Source organism: Odontesthes bonariensis, chromosome 17 (assembly GCF_027942865.1).
Source record: "Odontesthes bonariensis isolate fOdoBon6 chromosome 17, fOdoBon6.hap1, whole genome shotgun sequence".
NCBI lineage: Eukaryota > Metazoa > Chordata > Actinopteri > Atheriniformes > Atherinopsidae > Odontesthes > Odontesthes bonariensis.
The window spans coordinates 16,980,924-16,995,654 of NC_134522.1; the positions used below are offsets into that span (position 1 = coordinate 16,980,924).

General features: G+C 40.1%; 2 protein-coding genes across 2 annotated transcripts; one reads left to right on the forward strand and one right to left on the reverse strand.

Annotated features, from left to right (window-relative positions):
* Positions 1–1,895: 1,895 nt before the first annotated feature.
* Positions 1,896–9,198, forward strand: ppp1r14d (protein phosphatase 1 regulatory inhibitor subunit 14D). Its single transcript, XM_075448025.1, has 4 exons — positions 1,896–2,337; positions 7,291–7,371; positions 8,566–8,598; positions 8,746–9,198. The coding sequence occupies exons 1-4, from the start codon at positions 2,158–2,160 to the stop codon at positions 8,812–8,814; spliced, it is 363 nt and encodes a 120-aa protein (XP_075304140.1). The 5' UTR covers positions 1,896–2,157; the 3' UTR covers positions 8,815–9,198.
* On the reverse strand, positions 8,671–14,664 carry zfyve19 (zinc finger, FYVE domain containing 19). The gene is made up of 11 exons (XM_075448024.1): positions 14,466–14,664; positions 14,217–14,338; positions 14,062–14,115; positions 13,812–13,978; positions 13,562–13,704; positions 13,297–13,405; positions 12,967–13,185; positions 12,729–12,805; positions 11,345–11,446; positions 11,090–11,253; positions 8,671–10,862 (listed from the first exon to the last, which is right to left on the reverse strand). The coding sequence occupies exons 1-11, from the start codon at positions 14,517–14,519 to the stop codon at positions 10,778–10,780; spliced, it is 1,296 nt and encodes a 431-aa protein (XP_075304139.1). The 5' UTR covers positions 14,520–14,664; the 3' UTR covers positions 8,671–10,777.
* Positions 14,665–14,731: the final 67 nt, after the last annotated feature.

The following is a 14,731-nucleotide window of genomic DNA, read 5'->3' on the forward strand; positions in this document are numbered from 1 at the left end:
GTGTAAGTACTGTACTGTAAAATGATTTCAGTACAAAATTGCCTAAAAGTTAACTGTTTTTCTATCCTGATATAGAATACAGATTCATTCATGTATGAAAAGGATCGTAATAATCTTATCTTTATTTCGGTAAACAGCACAGAATCCTGTTGAGACCGATGCTAAACTATTGTGCACACATTATTTTGTGAGACAAGAGGGCAAGCACATTTAAAGAAATGTTTTATAGCAAGATTTAAAGTTGTGACAGAGCTAACAGAATGGCCTATAGCTAAAATTACATTAAGCTTCTTCATATTTCAAGTACTCGTATAGTACATTGACAAAGCACCATGGTATTCACATACTGTAGCTGTGAGATAACTGTGTTCTGGACTTTTTGTTTCACAAGCTTTAATCCAGAAGGTGGCAGTATGATCCCAGCAACAGCTGAGCAGAAAACGGAGACTGGAAAGTTTGCTTATTTGTAAAACATGCCTTTTGGCTCATTCTCTCAGATACAGCATAATCCTCGACCTATTATTTAAATCCACAGAACCCCGGTCTTGTTTTTATAACTGTTGTGATGCCGAGCTTATGCATTCAGTGAGTCATCATGTTAGCGTATGAGATGACTCATGAAGCCAAATTAAACTGTCAACATCTGCAGGGAGGAAGGAAGTGGTCCCTCAGAGGATGAAGTGTAGGTAACAGTTGTGGAGATTCAAAATGAATCATAATAATGACCAAACTGAGGCAGAGGGTAATTAACTTTGTGAACAAACAAAGGTACAAACAGCAAACTCCTCAGCTTTCTGACAAAGTGAGTTTGCATCTTTTGTTCCAGCAGAGGTCAAGATTATTTACTGCTACTGCTTTCTACGTTGGAGGTGAGAAGACCCAACACAGGTCCACAAGTCCAGGTCCCTTTTTTAGCCAGCCTGACGGTGCAGAACCAAGCAGCATGAGACAGGGATGAATGAATTTGTTTGCCTGGAAAGGTGAGCTGCTACAGGTACTCAATAATTCAATGTTTGTAACAGACGGTGCATCAGTGGGTGAACACACGCGGCTATGACTGATGGATAGTCACTGCCAAAACCAAAAAAAAACAAACCCCATTATTCATATTGTAATAGGATCTGTGGAAACTCAGCGGCCTGTCGTCTCTCTTGTCTTACCTGTAATCATTTTGACAGTGACAGCTACAGCTGTGAATTTCTGAACTTTGGGTTATGCGCAGCTGTTGATGTTTGACTTTGCAAACATTGACGATTTCAGGAGGAGAGCAGCTTGACATTTGGCTTCTTAACACCCATGAGTGGCGCTCTCCTCTTCATCCATAATGTAAGAGGACGTAACTCAGGATGCTAGTTTGACTTCAAGGCTTATTAATCGTACACCTGATAATGTCTGTCATAAGGAACAAAGAAACTACCACACCGGAGAAACCCTGGTTCACCTGCCAGGGGACATGACTATTGTCAGAAGTGTTTGTGAACACAAGAGCCCTTATAATGTCGAAACCTTGTGACTGAGGCAATAAATACTTCTGATACTTTTACAAGGGCGAAAAAAAATGCTGTGTGCTGGTATGTGGTATTCATGATTCATGTGTGATGATATGGGTCGAAAGAACAAAACTAAAAATGGATTTTTTTTTTATGCTCTAAGATGTCAGACAGACTCATATATTTTCACCCAAAATAACAATTCCAAGCTGATTGTCCTCTCACCTTTCCACCACTTTTTATTGCTGCAATTGACCTATGCTCTCGCATCTGCCATAAGACAGAAGAAAAGAACAAAAAGCAAATACACACCTTGTGAAGTGGGTGCACACGCACACATAGAGCCATATCTCATTACCATCCTCCTGATAGTGCAGCCAGTGGGTGTTGCAAGAGGAGGAGGGACGGAGAACAAGACAGGGAGCTTTAGACAGAGGGAGGGAGAGGGAGGACGAAGACAGGCAGGGAAACGGACCCAGCATTAAAGAGACGGAGAGCACCAACACTACAAGATAACAGGAGATACGCGTGGGAACGGTAGCCCCTGGAAAAGCAGAAGCCGACATATACAGAGACAGGGCAGGGGAGTCGGTGTACAGCCTGTGGGTCTGTCTGTGTGTGATACAGTTCAGTGTGCCTCCACGGTTCTCTTGAGGCCGTGGCAGCTATGGCGTCAGAGCCGAGCACCCAGTCCAGGGTGATGTTCCAGGCGCCGGACAAAACAGAAGAGCCGGCGCACCGTAAGCTGGGCAAGCTGACAGTTAAATACAACCGCAAGGACCTGCAGAGGAGGCTGGATATCGAGGAGTGGATCGACGGGCAACTGCACCTGCTGTTTGACTGTGAGGTAGGACGGGGCTGACTGCCACTGACACACACTCAGATGTGCACTGTGTTGTGTGCCTGAGGAGGGGAGGAGGTGAGGGAAGAGTCAGGGATCCACTAAACTGCTCATGGGTCCTTGTGGTGGGCTATCCATCATGTACGAGAGATTAAAGCCAGCTAAAAGAGAAGTGGGTGGGAGGCAAGAAGCTGTGCTTTATGACTGCAGTTCCTGGCAGAGAAGCCCTGATGTGTGAACAACCTGACTGCAGTGTCAGCCGTGTGCACGCAGTTGTACTCTACTTGAGTGATAAGAATAATCTGAAGAAGTGATATCTGATTGGACTCATTAAGAAGCATTTACAAGCATGTTGCAACCTCAATGAAACACCTCAGTCACGTTAACCATATGGTTGCCATAAGGCTCATTAACAGTTTAACCATTTAGATGGTTGTACACAGTTGGGAGTTGTGTAGCTTAAATTCTAGTGTAGAACAATACCTTCTTTGTGTAGCTCTTTAAAAAATTATCACAGAAGTGCCACAAAAGGAAATAGAAATTTGCTTTAAATGTTGGAGTGTTCTCCTCATATTTAGTAGGATTGATGGTGATTGTTTTTTAACATAAAAACAACATTGCGTTGATTAACATGCAGCTTTAAGATAGAGATTTCATATTAACACGTGGAATCATGTGTCCATTTATTGCTACGACAGTATAGATGGTTCCATTTTAATATGCACTGAGTATTCCAGAGAGACATCAATCATCTTTCACACACAACAACACAACCTTAATAACTCCACTCCTGTGCTGTGGGATACAATCCAATTATGTTAGATCCTCCATATTGATTTGCTTGGCATTCTCTGAGGGGAAACCATGGCAACAGATGTCTCATCACCCACACAAGGCAGCATGGCACGGTGGAATTAGGGGTGTCTGTAAAGGAACATGAGTGTCCTGATGACGATGCAGACCCGATGACAAGACGGAGGCAGAGACAAAGTGTTTCTCATTTTATTTTCAAACAACAGAGACTCTTGGTTGTAGATGGTGTAGCGTTCTTACTACTGAATGAATTTAATATTTAATTACCTTCGTTGGGGCACCACCTCCCGTTCGTTTTGGGAGGAAACAGAATTTGGAGTCATCCGTCTCACGGTTTGCTACTTTGAGAGTTCTTCGCTTGTATTGACCGAAATTACCTCTAGAAATATTCAAACACATCTAGTTACTAAATATGGGTTATTTATTGAACATCAGACAGAAACAGAAACCTTCAAGTTGCACTCAGAACATGGTGTAGTAACGACTTAATGGTACCTGGAGTAAACATCTATTAAAGACTTTATCATGACTATGAGTACGGATAGGAGTTAGTTACGGTAGATAACTTAATGGTTATTTTAATTCGACATTTACCTAGACACCAACCATCAACACAACACTTCCAGAGCCGGCAGAGTTCGATCTGACTTTGAGTTTCAGAGCTTCAAAGACTCGTCGAACAGCTTTCTCTCCTTTCTTTCCCCAGTCGTCTGAAAAGCGAAGCCCCAAGCATTTATTTCTCGGGTCTCACTCCTTCAGGCCTCGTTGTATCAGCTGAGGGCTAAGATAATGGTGAAGACTTGCATCTCTCATGTCTCCCTTGGCTGAAGATGAAACTTCTGCCGTTGTCCCAGAGTTTTACTATCGAAGGCGGAGTTTTGCTCACAAGAGTGTTACTCTAATTTACAATTCTCAGATAAGAAGTAGAAGTATGAGCGCAGTATAATCTCATTAGTGAAAACCAGGACAAGCAGATTGAAAAAAAGAAAAGAAAAAACAGATCTGAAGTCTGCCGCTGCCTATTCTTCTGATCTTGTCCCACAAAGCACACAATTATGTCATACATGCAGTGCTTTGCCTTTTAAGTTCCACTCGAGTCGTAATCAGGTATGAGAATAACCGTGTTGTGCATGTCCAGCCTAGATAGAGTGTGACTGGAACTCAGTATGATTGATGAGGTAACGAGTTAGCAATAACAATTCAAATGTCTGTTTCTGACTCCTGATAATACCCATCATGCATCAGTGTTATGCTGTCGTTCATTACATTTTTCCTGAGAGTAATAAATGTTCCTGCAATATAAAAAAATAACACTTAACTTTCCAGCCGTGATAAACTAGATATTTGCATAAGCCTCTTGTCCATGTGCACTGCGCGGTGTAATGAATTTTGCATGGGGCTCGGGGGAAGGTTACTCTGTTGGTTTTCTGAGTCTTCCGTGTGGAAGCATTTACCGTCAGTCCCCTATGTCACCGCCTGAATTATTTAGCTTCTTCTCTAATTCATACAAGTGCTGCCTCAGTCTGGGGTGGACCCTTTCATCACAGACTTCACACCTTTTGAAAAATGGTAAACTACAAGAAAGTGTGAAAAAGAGTTTGGAGTTAATAATGGAAACCAAGAAAAAGCTTCCAGGTGTGTGTGCTTTGAGTAACCCTGAGCTCAGATCATGTGTTTTCAGTGAACAAATGTATTGAAATACAGCATAAAGACTGTGGGATAGTGAGAGAAATTCCTAAAGACAAAAGTTTAATCTCTTCAAGATTTGATATGGATTTAGAGTAATCCAAAGTAATCTCAAGTACATGGAATTCTTTGGCGGAAATGGGTGCTTTTATGTTTTTAGACAACAGGATTTGGAGCTATAAAAATTCCTTACCCTCTTTTAATCATGAATATTTTGATAGGGTGACAACTCATTCTGCAGGCAGGAAAAAGGAAGGTACTGAAAAGAACATGCGCCGGAATCTACTCAAAACAGACACATTTTGCAGGGCGCGGTTTCCCTTACATTTGCAGACACATACAGCAGTTTGCATGTAATGGATGCACACATTGTTTGATTTTAATGTTTTTTTTCTGTATCCTTTTCTACAGTGATAAGTCAATGGATAATTACAGGAAGTGTAATTAACAGCTGCAAGGTCTATCTTATACCCACAAAAAAAAGTGTTAGGACAACAACAGCTGAGTATTGTGCCTCGGTCCTCAGCAAAAGCAGAGTTTTAAAAACATCATCATTTAAAATCAACATAAAACAGATCACAATATAACTCAGCTCAGAAGTTCTTCTCCTTGGGATTATAGAAAAAAAAGCTTGTGGCGTTATAGCTTTTATAAGTCATCACAAATTCCAGCTTTGATTTATGTACAACTGAGAATTTTTATTAAATAATTATTGAGTTTTGTGTGCCTCACAAAGATCAGGGGTGTGTTTTGGCCTGATGCTTAAATATCAATACTCAGACTAATTTTGCTATCACAGATAAATCATGCCGGCAAAAGTAAAGACTGGGCCAATGACCTCAGGCAATGTTAGAAACATTATGCATTTAGCACTACACTCAAATTATAAAATACCGTGTGCCTCAGAAATCTGCTTCATATGATTATTTTGTACTACCACAGCTCAACAAGGATCAATTGTGAAACTTTTCTGACTCTTAAATATAGATTGGCAAACGTCATCACAATCTGAACCGCTTTTTGGGACCACGTTTGTACTGCCGTCTGAAACTGCAATCCTCCTCCTAGCTTACTTTATACATATTCATGAATTCCAGTATTCGTGCCAGCATTAATTTCAGCTTCAGTCCATTGCTTTTAACTTCAGAAACTGCTGCTGAGAAGTTTGTGCATAAATGCCTCATTAAAACGCTGTTTCTTCCAAAATGGCAGCAACTCCCGACAAGCCGAAAAAAAGTCCCCTATTGCTTCTGTTTAATTCATAAAGGACTTTTAAGAGCTTTTTGGATTTGAAAAAAAAAAGTGTTTTGCTGTAAACGAAGCCTATGTATGCATGAGTATAAAAGGATGATAATCTCATCAACACAAAACACATACAAGCACTTGAACTATGCTCGTGAGATACAAAACATTACACACGTGAAAAGACCATCAACAGAAGCACACAAAGCAGAGAAATGTTGAGCATGGACCAAGAGTTCAGCCTGCATCTATCCTGCTGACATCAGCAGAATCACAAAGGGTCCAAACTGGCAGCATGTATCAATTAGAGAGGACGCAGGGGACTCTGAAGGAGGGTCCATCTATTGCGGCACTCAGCACTTCCACATTGATTTGCTCTCTCCTCATCTAGAAAGCTGTGTGAGCCCCATCATCTTCAGCCACAAAAATTCCCCAGCTGGAAAATATGCCCTCTAAAAAGGGGCCACACTTGTCAAATGCGAGTGCATACCTGCTGACTCCAGTTATCTTAATGTTCAGGACTCCGGTGGTGAGCACTCTTAATTCCCTCTGAAGATGTAGTTGGAAGGTATTACGAGTCTGTGATGTGAATCGATAACTTTGCTAAATTTGCTTTGGAGGAGAGGAGACTTTGCCATGTACTTTAGTTCAGCATTCTTTAAATATGTTGCCCACTATTGCTTAGTTAAGTGCTGGATTTTTAAAATGCACAGATCACTTTTTTACTACAGTTAATGCCGTCCATGTGTTTGTATCTTATTTCAATTACGTGAGTAATAATCTGAAATGTATATATTCTTCAGAGAATATTGAAAATGGAAGTAATCTCTCATCAGTGGCTCAGCTATAAATGCTAACAGGTTAAACCATCCATGAAATCTGATGTTGATATGTGGCAAGTATGGCCTCATTCAGTCTTTCTGCCTCAGCACATCAATCTCACCATTTTACAGATAATCTTTTCAATTTTCATGCTAAATACAACCCAATCTTTATGCTCTAAAACTTGATACCACAACTCACATCACTTTGTGCTGCGTGCTCATTCTCTTCCCCCAGAATGACTGTCTTTAGCTATTTGGAAACTGAGTGAAGATGCCACTGTTATACTGTACAAGGAAAATTACAAGAGCTCTTGCTGTATACAGAAACATGAGTATGGGTAATATTTTAACAAAAGAACACTGCCATTAACTTTGTTTCCTTCTTCTCTCACAGGAGGAAGAAATCCCAGAGTTAGAAATTGACATAGATGAGCTCCTGGAACTAACGGACGAAGGGCAAAGAACTCGACTGCAGGTGAGATGGTGTAGAAATACAACTGAACGTTCCTTACACTGTTAAAACCTTAAATCTCTAGTTATTTGTTCATCAAAGAGCCCCGTTTTGCTTATTTGAAGGTTCATCATTTTATGAGCTGATCCAAATTGTTTTAAATGTAGTTTAAAGGTTTTATACCCTTTTTTTTTTTTACACTGTATATTGCAGAAGAACATTTTGTGTATCCTTCTGCCTGAAATGCTTCATTTTAGCTCCTGTCTGTCATTAAATGAAGAAAAGATTACTACAATTGAGACATTTCAGGTGTCTCCTTTGGGAAAGAATAACTCCTTTTGGTGTGGATTTTGTGACATTGCAGACCTTTCTTGTGCAGAAAAGGAAACTTAACACACTTAAGTAATGGGGGAAAAGCTAAAAAGCATACTATGACATATTTAAGCCATTTGTTTAAGTCAAAGGTGTATGCTACCTTCAATCTAGTTCACAGGCATGTTAACACTTTGCAGTTTCCCAGTGGACCCTTTTATATCTATATGCTCCCTGCAGTAGACAGTGGTCAGAGTGCTCTTAGTTGGAAGAATCTGATGTTTTCCTGATAGAAGTTTCTCAGATTGGGGCCACTAGAAGTGCAAAAAGTTTCCCTATCTAAATTCTAAAATTATTCATGAAATGTAACCTAAACTTAGTAATACTTTAAGTGTCATCTAAATAATACTTAAGGCTTCATTTGTATGGTTGTTGCTGCTGGCAGGATCGACCTCCTGTATTGTTTTGTGTTGCAGCAGAGCCGAAGAAGCCTCTTACTGAACACACACCATTATCACATTAGAGGGTGGGCAGTATTGTTAAACATGTTCAGCAGCTTGTCAAAAGCAGTCTGGGCTGCAACACTGATGTAGAAGTGAAGTGATGTCAATATGCACAATAAATCATTTGCTTGAAACCACTCTGAATTTTTTGTGTTCGAGTTGTTTTTTGATCACGATTTTAGCTCATCTTAAGCTTATCCATTGGAAAAGCTTCTAATTTCCTAAACAGAAAGCAGTCTGACTGCTGTATGTATACACACACACATACACATACATATGTATGTATAAAATACCCCTTTAGGTAGCGCTTGAGCCTTGCTGGGATCGTATGTTGCAATATCTGCAGTAATAAAGCGTTGCCTATCCTGTTAATGAGCCAATTTCTGTTTGTTGTCTTTGTTAGGAGTTGTTGCAGGAATGCGGAAAGCCAAAAGAGGTGAGATGAACAAGCTACACTAGTAAATAAAAAATAAAAAATAAACAGTCAACATTATTTCTCAACTGTTTATTGTATCGGGCATATTAATATTATTTAATGAAAGCTACAAAGAGATTAAATCTGTTCTCCAAATATTCCCTACAGGATTTTATCAACGGGCTGCTCTACAGGATAAAGGGTCTACGCAAAATGTCAGGTCCTTTGAAGAAATAATTATAGGTCAAATTAAGAATTAAGACAATGTATATATTATATTCCCATCTCCCACGTGTTGACCATCTGGATGCCTGTATAAGCAGTTCACACGTTAGAGGAACTCTTCCACGACCCTCCCTCCTTCCTGAGTCAGCATCAGTCGAACACCAGAGCAATCAGGTTTTGAATGGATTTCTTTCCCCTTTAATTTGTGGACTGTTATGGTAATTTTTCTCCCATTAATATACCATTAATATACATGTGATAAAAGCTGACATGACTATTACTCAGATGGACTTTTTTTTTGTGTAAGACTGTACATTTTTGGTTGCTTATTTATGTACATAAATATTTTGTTCAGGTAACAGTGTTGTCGTAATAAACTGAACATTTTCAAAACAAGGCTGTTCGTGTATTATGGAAACTGTTACAACATGTTTTGAACGAGGCGATGAGCCAGTATACAGTACGTCATCCTATACCGATTCCACATTTACAAATAAATACTGACATGTGCATTACTCCCACCAAGTTTACAGTACAAATGAAACAACCCCGTCATCACAGTAGCTCTTTATTATTACTCTAAACACAAAGAATGATTATGCACTTCTGTCTGCTCACAACTAAAAATATTTCTGATAGAACGGCAGGTTGTGTTCAGGCATCAATTTTTCAACAGAGTGACGGAGACAAAAGAGCTGTTGACATGTCGAGTCTAGGATTAAGCACACTGAAATCAGCAGCAGGATGTTCCATTAACTATGCACCCATTATCCCTGTCCATTTCCTGTCTGTCGTGATGTGGTATATGTTATGGCCAGAAAAGACAAACATGGCAACAGCCTCAGTACAAACCTTAATGGAGCTAGCCCCCAGAGGAGAGTGTAGTTACGGTTTCTCCTCAGTTAGCTGGACGGTAATGCACCCTAATGAAACTGCACTCTGGCCCTCAGTCTGTCTGTCATACACTGGGGGTCCTTTTGTTAAGGGCTCCAATTACAGTCATTTGTATGGCTCTATCCTTTTTCCTTGCTTTCTTCTCTGACACTGGAGCCAAAAAGATTTTACATGCAGTAAGACTAAAAATATGAACAAGGCCAGCCAGACTGAGACATTTTCAAGTAATGATGTCTGAAAGAAAAAAAAATATGCTTCTGTGATAAAAAGAAAAAGAAAAGATGTGACAGTGCCAAACAGTTTAACTGCTTTTAGAATGAAAATATGCACAAGGACAAAAAAGCCAGTGTTTGTGTCAGAGTAACGGCCAAAGATAGAGCTGCGAAACTGACAGCAGAAAGAATACAAAGCCCTCAGTGATCCTTTTATACAGACTCCTCTTAGTGTCTTCAGTCTGCAGCTGACAATAGTCTGGGAGTGTACATCATCCCAGATGAGCGCACGATCTGTCTGATTTCTGTACAGGTTATAAAAACTTAAATACGATCAAAGGAAAAGAGTGTGAAGTACACTTAGAATGAGCCTTTGTTGCCATATAAGAAAGTAGGAAAATTAAATAAAAAAAAATAAAAAAAAGCTTTTTATTCAGTATGAGACTTCTAAACTGTATGCAGCAAATGTGCAGTCTTGCTAAAATACTAACACTAGCAGCCTCTGCAAATGCTATTTCTACTTTCAATACCTTCTTCAAAAATAAGCTATGTTTCGGTAATCATCTATATTGTATTGTAAGGTTAGCCTGTGTTCCGATGGATTTGTCGCCAAATGTTTCTTTATCTACATTCATATCAGCCTTAGCAGGTACAGACTGTAGGTGCGGTTGTTCTTGTTAATGACTGGCTAAAATAAGTATATAGGTTATAATGGGCTGTGATTTATTGTAGATAATGGGTAGTGTTTAAATTTTCAAGGATGCTATTCAAGTAACAATACTAAGTACCTTAAGGCTAAAGAGCAAGCCTAACAGTCATGAAGGACATGAGTCTGATAAGGGAAACACCTACAGCACAACAACACTTCATCATATTTTCATCTTCTTCTTCTTCTTTGGCGCAGTGTAGTTAGTGGTCCGATGCTCCGTCCTGTCAAATTCATCATGGCCTTCCCTGAGGAGATAATGGAATGTGGATTGATAATTCATCATTCTAAATACTTTATATTCATGCTGCTTAACAGTATGGAAGCAGGCTGCGTACAATTTATCTGGGTCATGGTATGCATTCCAAATCATCTCTTGTGGGCATCAGAACTGAGATTTCCATGCAAGGCCCCACTCTGAATCATGACCTAGAATTCTCACTATGCTTATTATGATCAATGATTATTATGCTACCGGAAGCAGCGGTTGCAGTACAGGTCTCCATCACAGGTGTGACAGCGAAGGGTGGCATCTTGGTTACAGATGCAGCACCATGGAAGCTCTTCATCATCACTGTCTGATGACTGGTGTGCGACAGCAGCTGGTGAAATCTTGCTCTTGGGTGCAGGAGCTGCAGTCTTTAACGCACATTAGATCAGAAGGTGTTTAAAACGCACTTAGATGGTTTTAAACATTTATGAATTTACATTCTTTTAATATTTTAAGCACCGGTTTCTTGGAAGCTTTTTTCTTTTCGGTGTTCCTCGGGCCACTCTGTTCCATAGGTATGTTGTAGCCACTGGCCTCATCGAGTGCAGCTTCTTCTGAGAGCTGCAACCAAAGTAAAAAAAAGTAAGTTGTACTGTCTATAGTTCACAATACAAATTATTATAATGGTCAAACAGCAGCCTCTTGTGGCCACCCTTGCAGGTCAGAATTGGTTCACAGTGGCCTCTCAGTACAAAAAACATTACAAAAAATAATCAAACAAAAAATTTATTTCAAACCAAGAGTTGTAGTGTAATCTGTAGGAGACCAGTAAAGTGTGTAGTGAGTTTGGTGACACTACACTGTATCCTAGTGAAGTTATTGAATATTTATTGATTATTTTTTGTAATGTCGCTCTTCGGTTGCACTTTGTAGACGGTCCCTGCTCGCTGCTCTCACAGCCGGCTGCACATAAACACTAATGTTATTGGTGTGGCTCCGAGGATGGCTCGTTTTGATGAAAGTTAGGTTGTAGCTCCTTGTCTGTCTTACTACGGTTGAAAATATGCGTGTTTTGTGTTTTAACAACGTCTCACTTCTGAGTTATTGATCCCAGAAGTCCGAATCTGCCAATATCTTTCCAACTTTACCGAACTGGCGCTAAGTTTGTTGCTGTTCAAATTCTGCACTCTTTACTTCCGCCTTCCGGTGAAAGTGAGATACCTTCCGTATGCTAGTGAGATTTCATTCATACATACTACTGAAACGCTCTTACATACACTATTGAAACGCTCTCACGGTCACTACTGAAATTACTTGTATGAATACATGTGAAACGCTTGCACATCCTCATGTAAGAGCATACACACTTATAATTGAAAAACGTATACATATAAATTTGAAACATTTATACAAATATATGTGAAACACTTGCACATGTATCTAAACTTTTTATATATTTGTAATCATATGCAAGAGATTCACTTATGAAGGTATAAGTGTTCAACAATATATGTATATATAACATTTTCATATGTGAATCCATGAGTGTTTCAGATAGATACGTATAAATGTTTCACTTGTATGCATGCAAGCATTTCATATGTATATGTATATGACACGGAAGTATATATGTATGCGTGTGTGTTTCTCATATGTATGTGTAAGTGTTTCAGACGAGTGTGTATAATGTTTTATATATGAGCGTGCATAGGTTTACAGAGTATGTATGTGTGTGAGTATTTCAATAGTGAATGTAAGAGTGTTTCATTAGTATGTGTGAGAGTGTCTCAATAGTTAAGTCCTAAACGGCCCCTCATATCTCAGGGTGTAGTAAGATAATGAATTAATGATTCATTATCATATCTTATACTATATAATCTCTGCTGTGCCATAAATGACTGACCTGTTTTAACACTCTCCTAACAGCTTCTTCCTCAGTCTCCTCTTCACTGTCAGGATGCTTGAAGTCCTCCATAGTGACTAAAATTGTGGCACAAAAATGTCAGTTTGAGAGATACATGCATATCCACAGTTTTTTTAAAGGCACACTGTTCGAATCAAATGTCTTAACATATTTTCTGACATTTTGCAGTGAAACAATTCACAACAGATAACAGTGGTGTGCCAGTGGCTCTGTGCACCTTTGTCTGGGTCCTGCCCCTTCAGCTGCACCAGCCTCTTGGCCATGTGGAGGATCTGGTCTTGGGAATGGCGTTCGTTCCTCAGCTCCTCCATGGCCTCCTCGAGCAGACGGTCTTTCTCAGCCTCAAGCTGCTTGACTGTCCCCTGGTTCTCCTCCAAGTTCTCATCCATTGTTGTCCCTTGTCCCTTGTTGAGATCATTCATAAGGCTATCTACACCTGCAGAAAGGGAAAAAACAGGTTTCCTTATATTTAGGAAAGCAATAAAGTAGTAAATGTCAAAGTGCAAAACTGTATTTATCAAATTTGGGTGAAATTACTGAGACTTACTGGATTCAGGATTTGATTGCTGGTTATCAATGGCAACTTCCTCTGTCATCTGAGTTATCAAGTCATTGGTTTGTTCCGTCTGAGTCCGGCTATCAGGAGGCTGGTGCACCTGTACCCATGATGCACATAAGCACATGTCAGCAATTACAGAAAAGTGTTAACAACACAGTTTCTTATAAACAATATTTAAAAACTGAAACTTTAACTGAGCTGTATACTGTGAGATCTGAAACACTACAAGCATGTAGGAAAGGACTCAACTCACAGGCGGAGGAGCTTGAGATGGTGGCAGCTGACCCTTTAGAGCCGCCAGACGGTCCTCCATCTCCTCTGCCGCAGGCACTGGCTGGCTGGGAGCTTTCAGAGCAGCGAGGCGTGACTCAAGTTCTTCCTCAGAGGGGATAGACTCTGAAGGAATGGCAAAATCTTTAAATGGCTTTTCTTTTAAAGAAAGGAGTCATAATCAGGACTTCTGTCAGATCTGATCAAAACTGCTAAACATCTTATTGTATTACTTGGTTTAGTGTCCTCTTTGAGTTTTTGAAGTCTCTCAGCAATGGCCTGGTCTTCTTTACACAGGCCTTTAGCAGGTAGATGGCCTGCTTTGCTGTTCCTACTCCCACCATGTACAGCAGGCTGCGTCGACTGTCCCTGCTGTTTGGCCTCAAGTGCAGCGACCCGTCTATGGAAGAAATGGACTTTAGATATTTTTAAACTGCTGTGGTGCCAATGTGCCATTTTTGTCAAATCAGATCATATACTGACTTCTTGTAATTTTCAGGAGGGGACCATCTTCCAGCACTACTTTGAGCTTGCCCACTAACAAATGAAGAAAATAACAAAAGCCAAAAAGCGTCAAAGCTCATTAAAAGACGCATTTAAGTTTGCTTGTTTGTTGGTTTGCATGGTATGGGTTTTACCTTGTCAGATTACCATGGCACTGCTTGCAGACCTTCTGCTGGGTGTTGCCACAGCGAGGCACAACAGCACTGAAAGTCAAACAGCTGGAGCAAAAGGAGCGGCCGCAGCTCTTACAGCCCAGCTGCGAGGACACGGAAACGTAAACTACACAGTATATGTTCCTTCTAACACATTGCTGTGTGTGTGTGTGTGTGTGTGTGTTTGTGTGTGTGTAGCTATGTCACTGATATTAGCTAACAACACCTTACCTCTTTTTTGAAGAGACTAAATTTTGATGCACAGCAATAACAACGACTATCCATACCGTCACGTGTAGCGTCATGAGACAAGTACTTACAACTGTTATTGCTGCTGTAAGTGTAAATATTTGAGTAAATTAACTAAATGTATTATCATTTGAGGCTAGCTACCCATATCCAGGTTGTCAACGTTGCCAATATCAAAACAGGAACTAATCCGGAAAATGGGTCATGACGTCAGGTTGGGTTTTCCTGTTTGTGGTTCCTCCAATCAG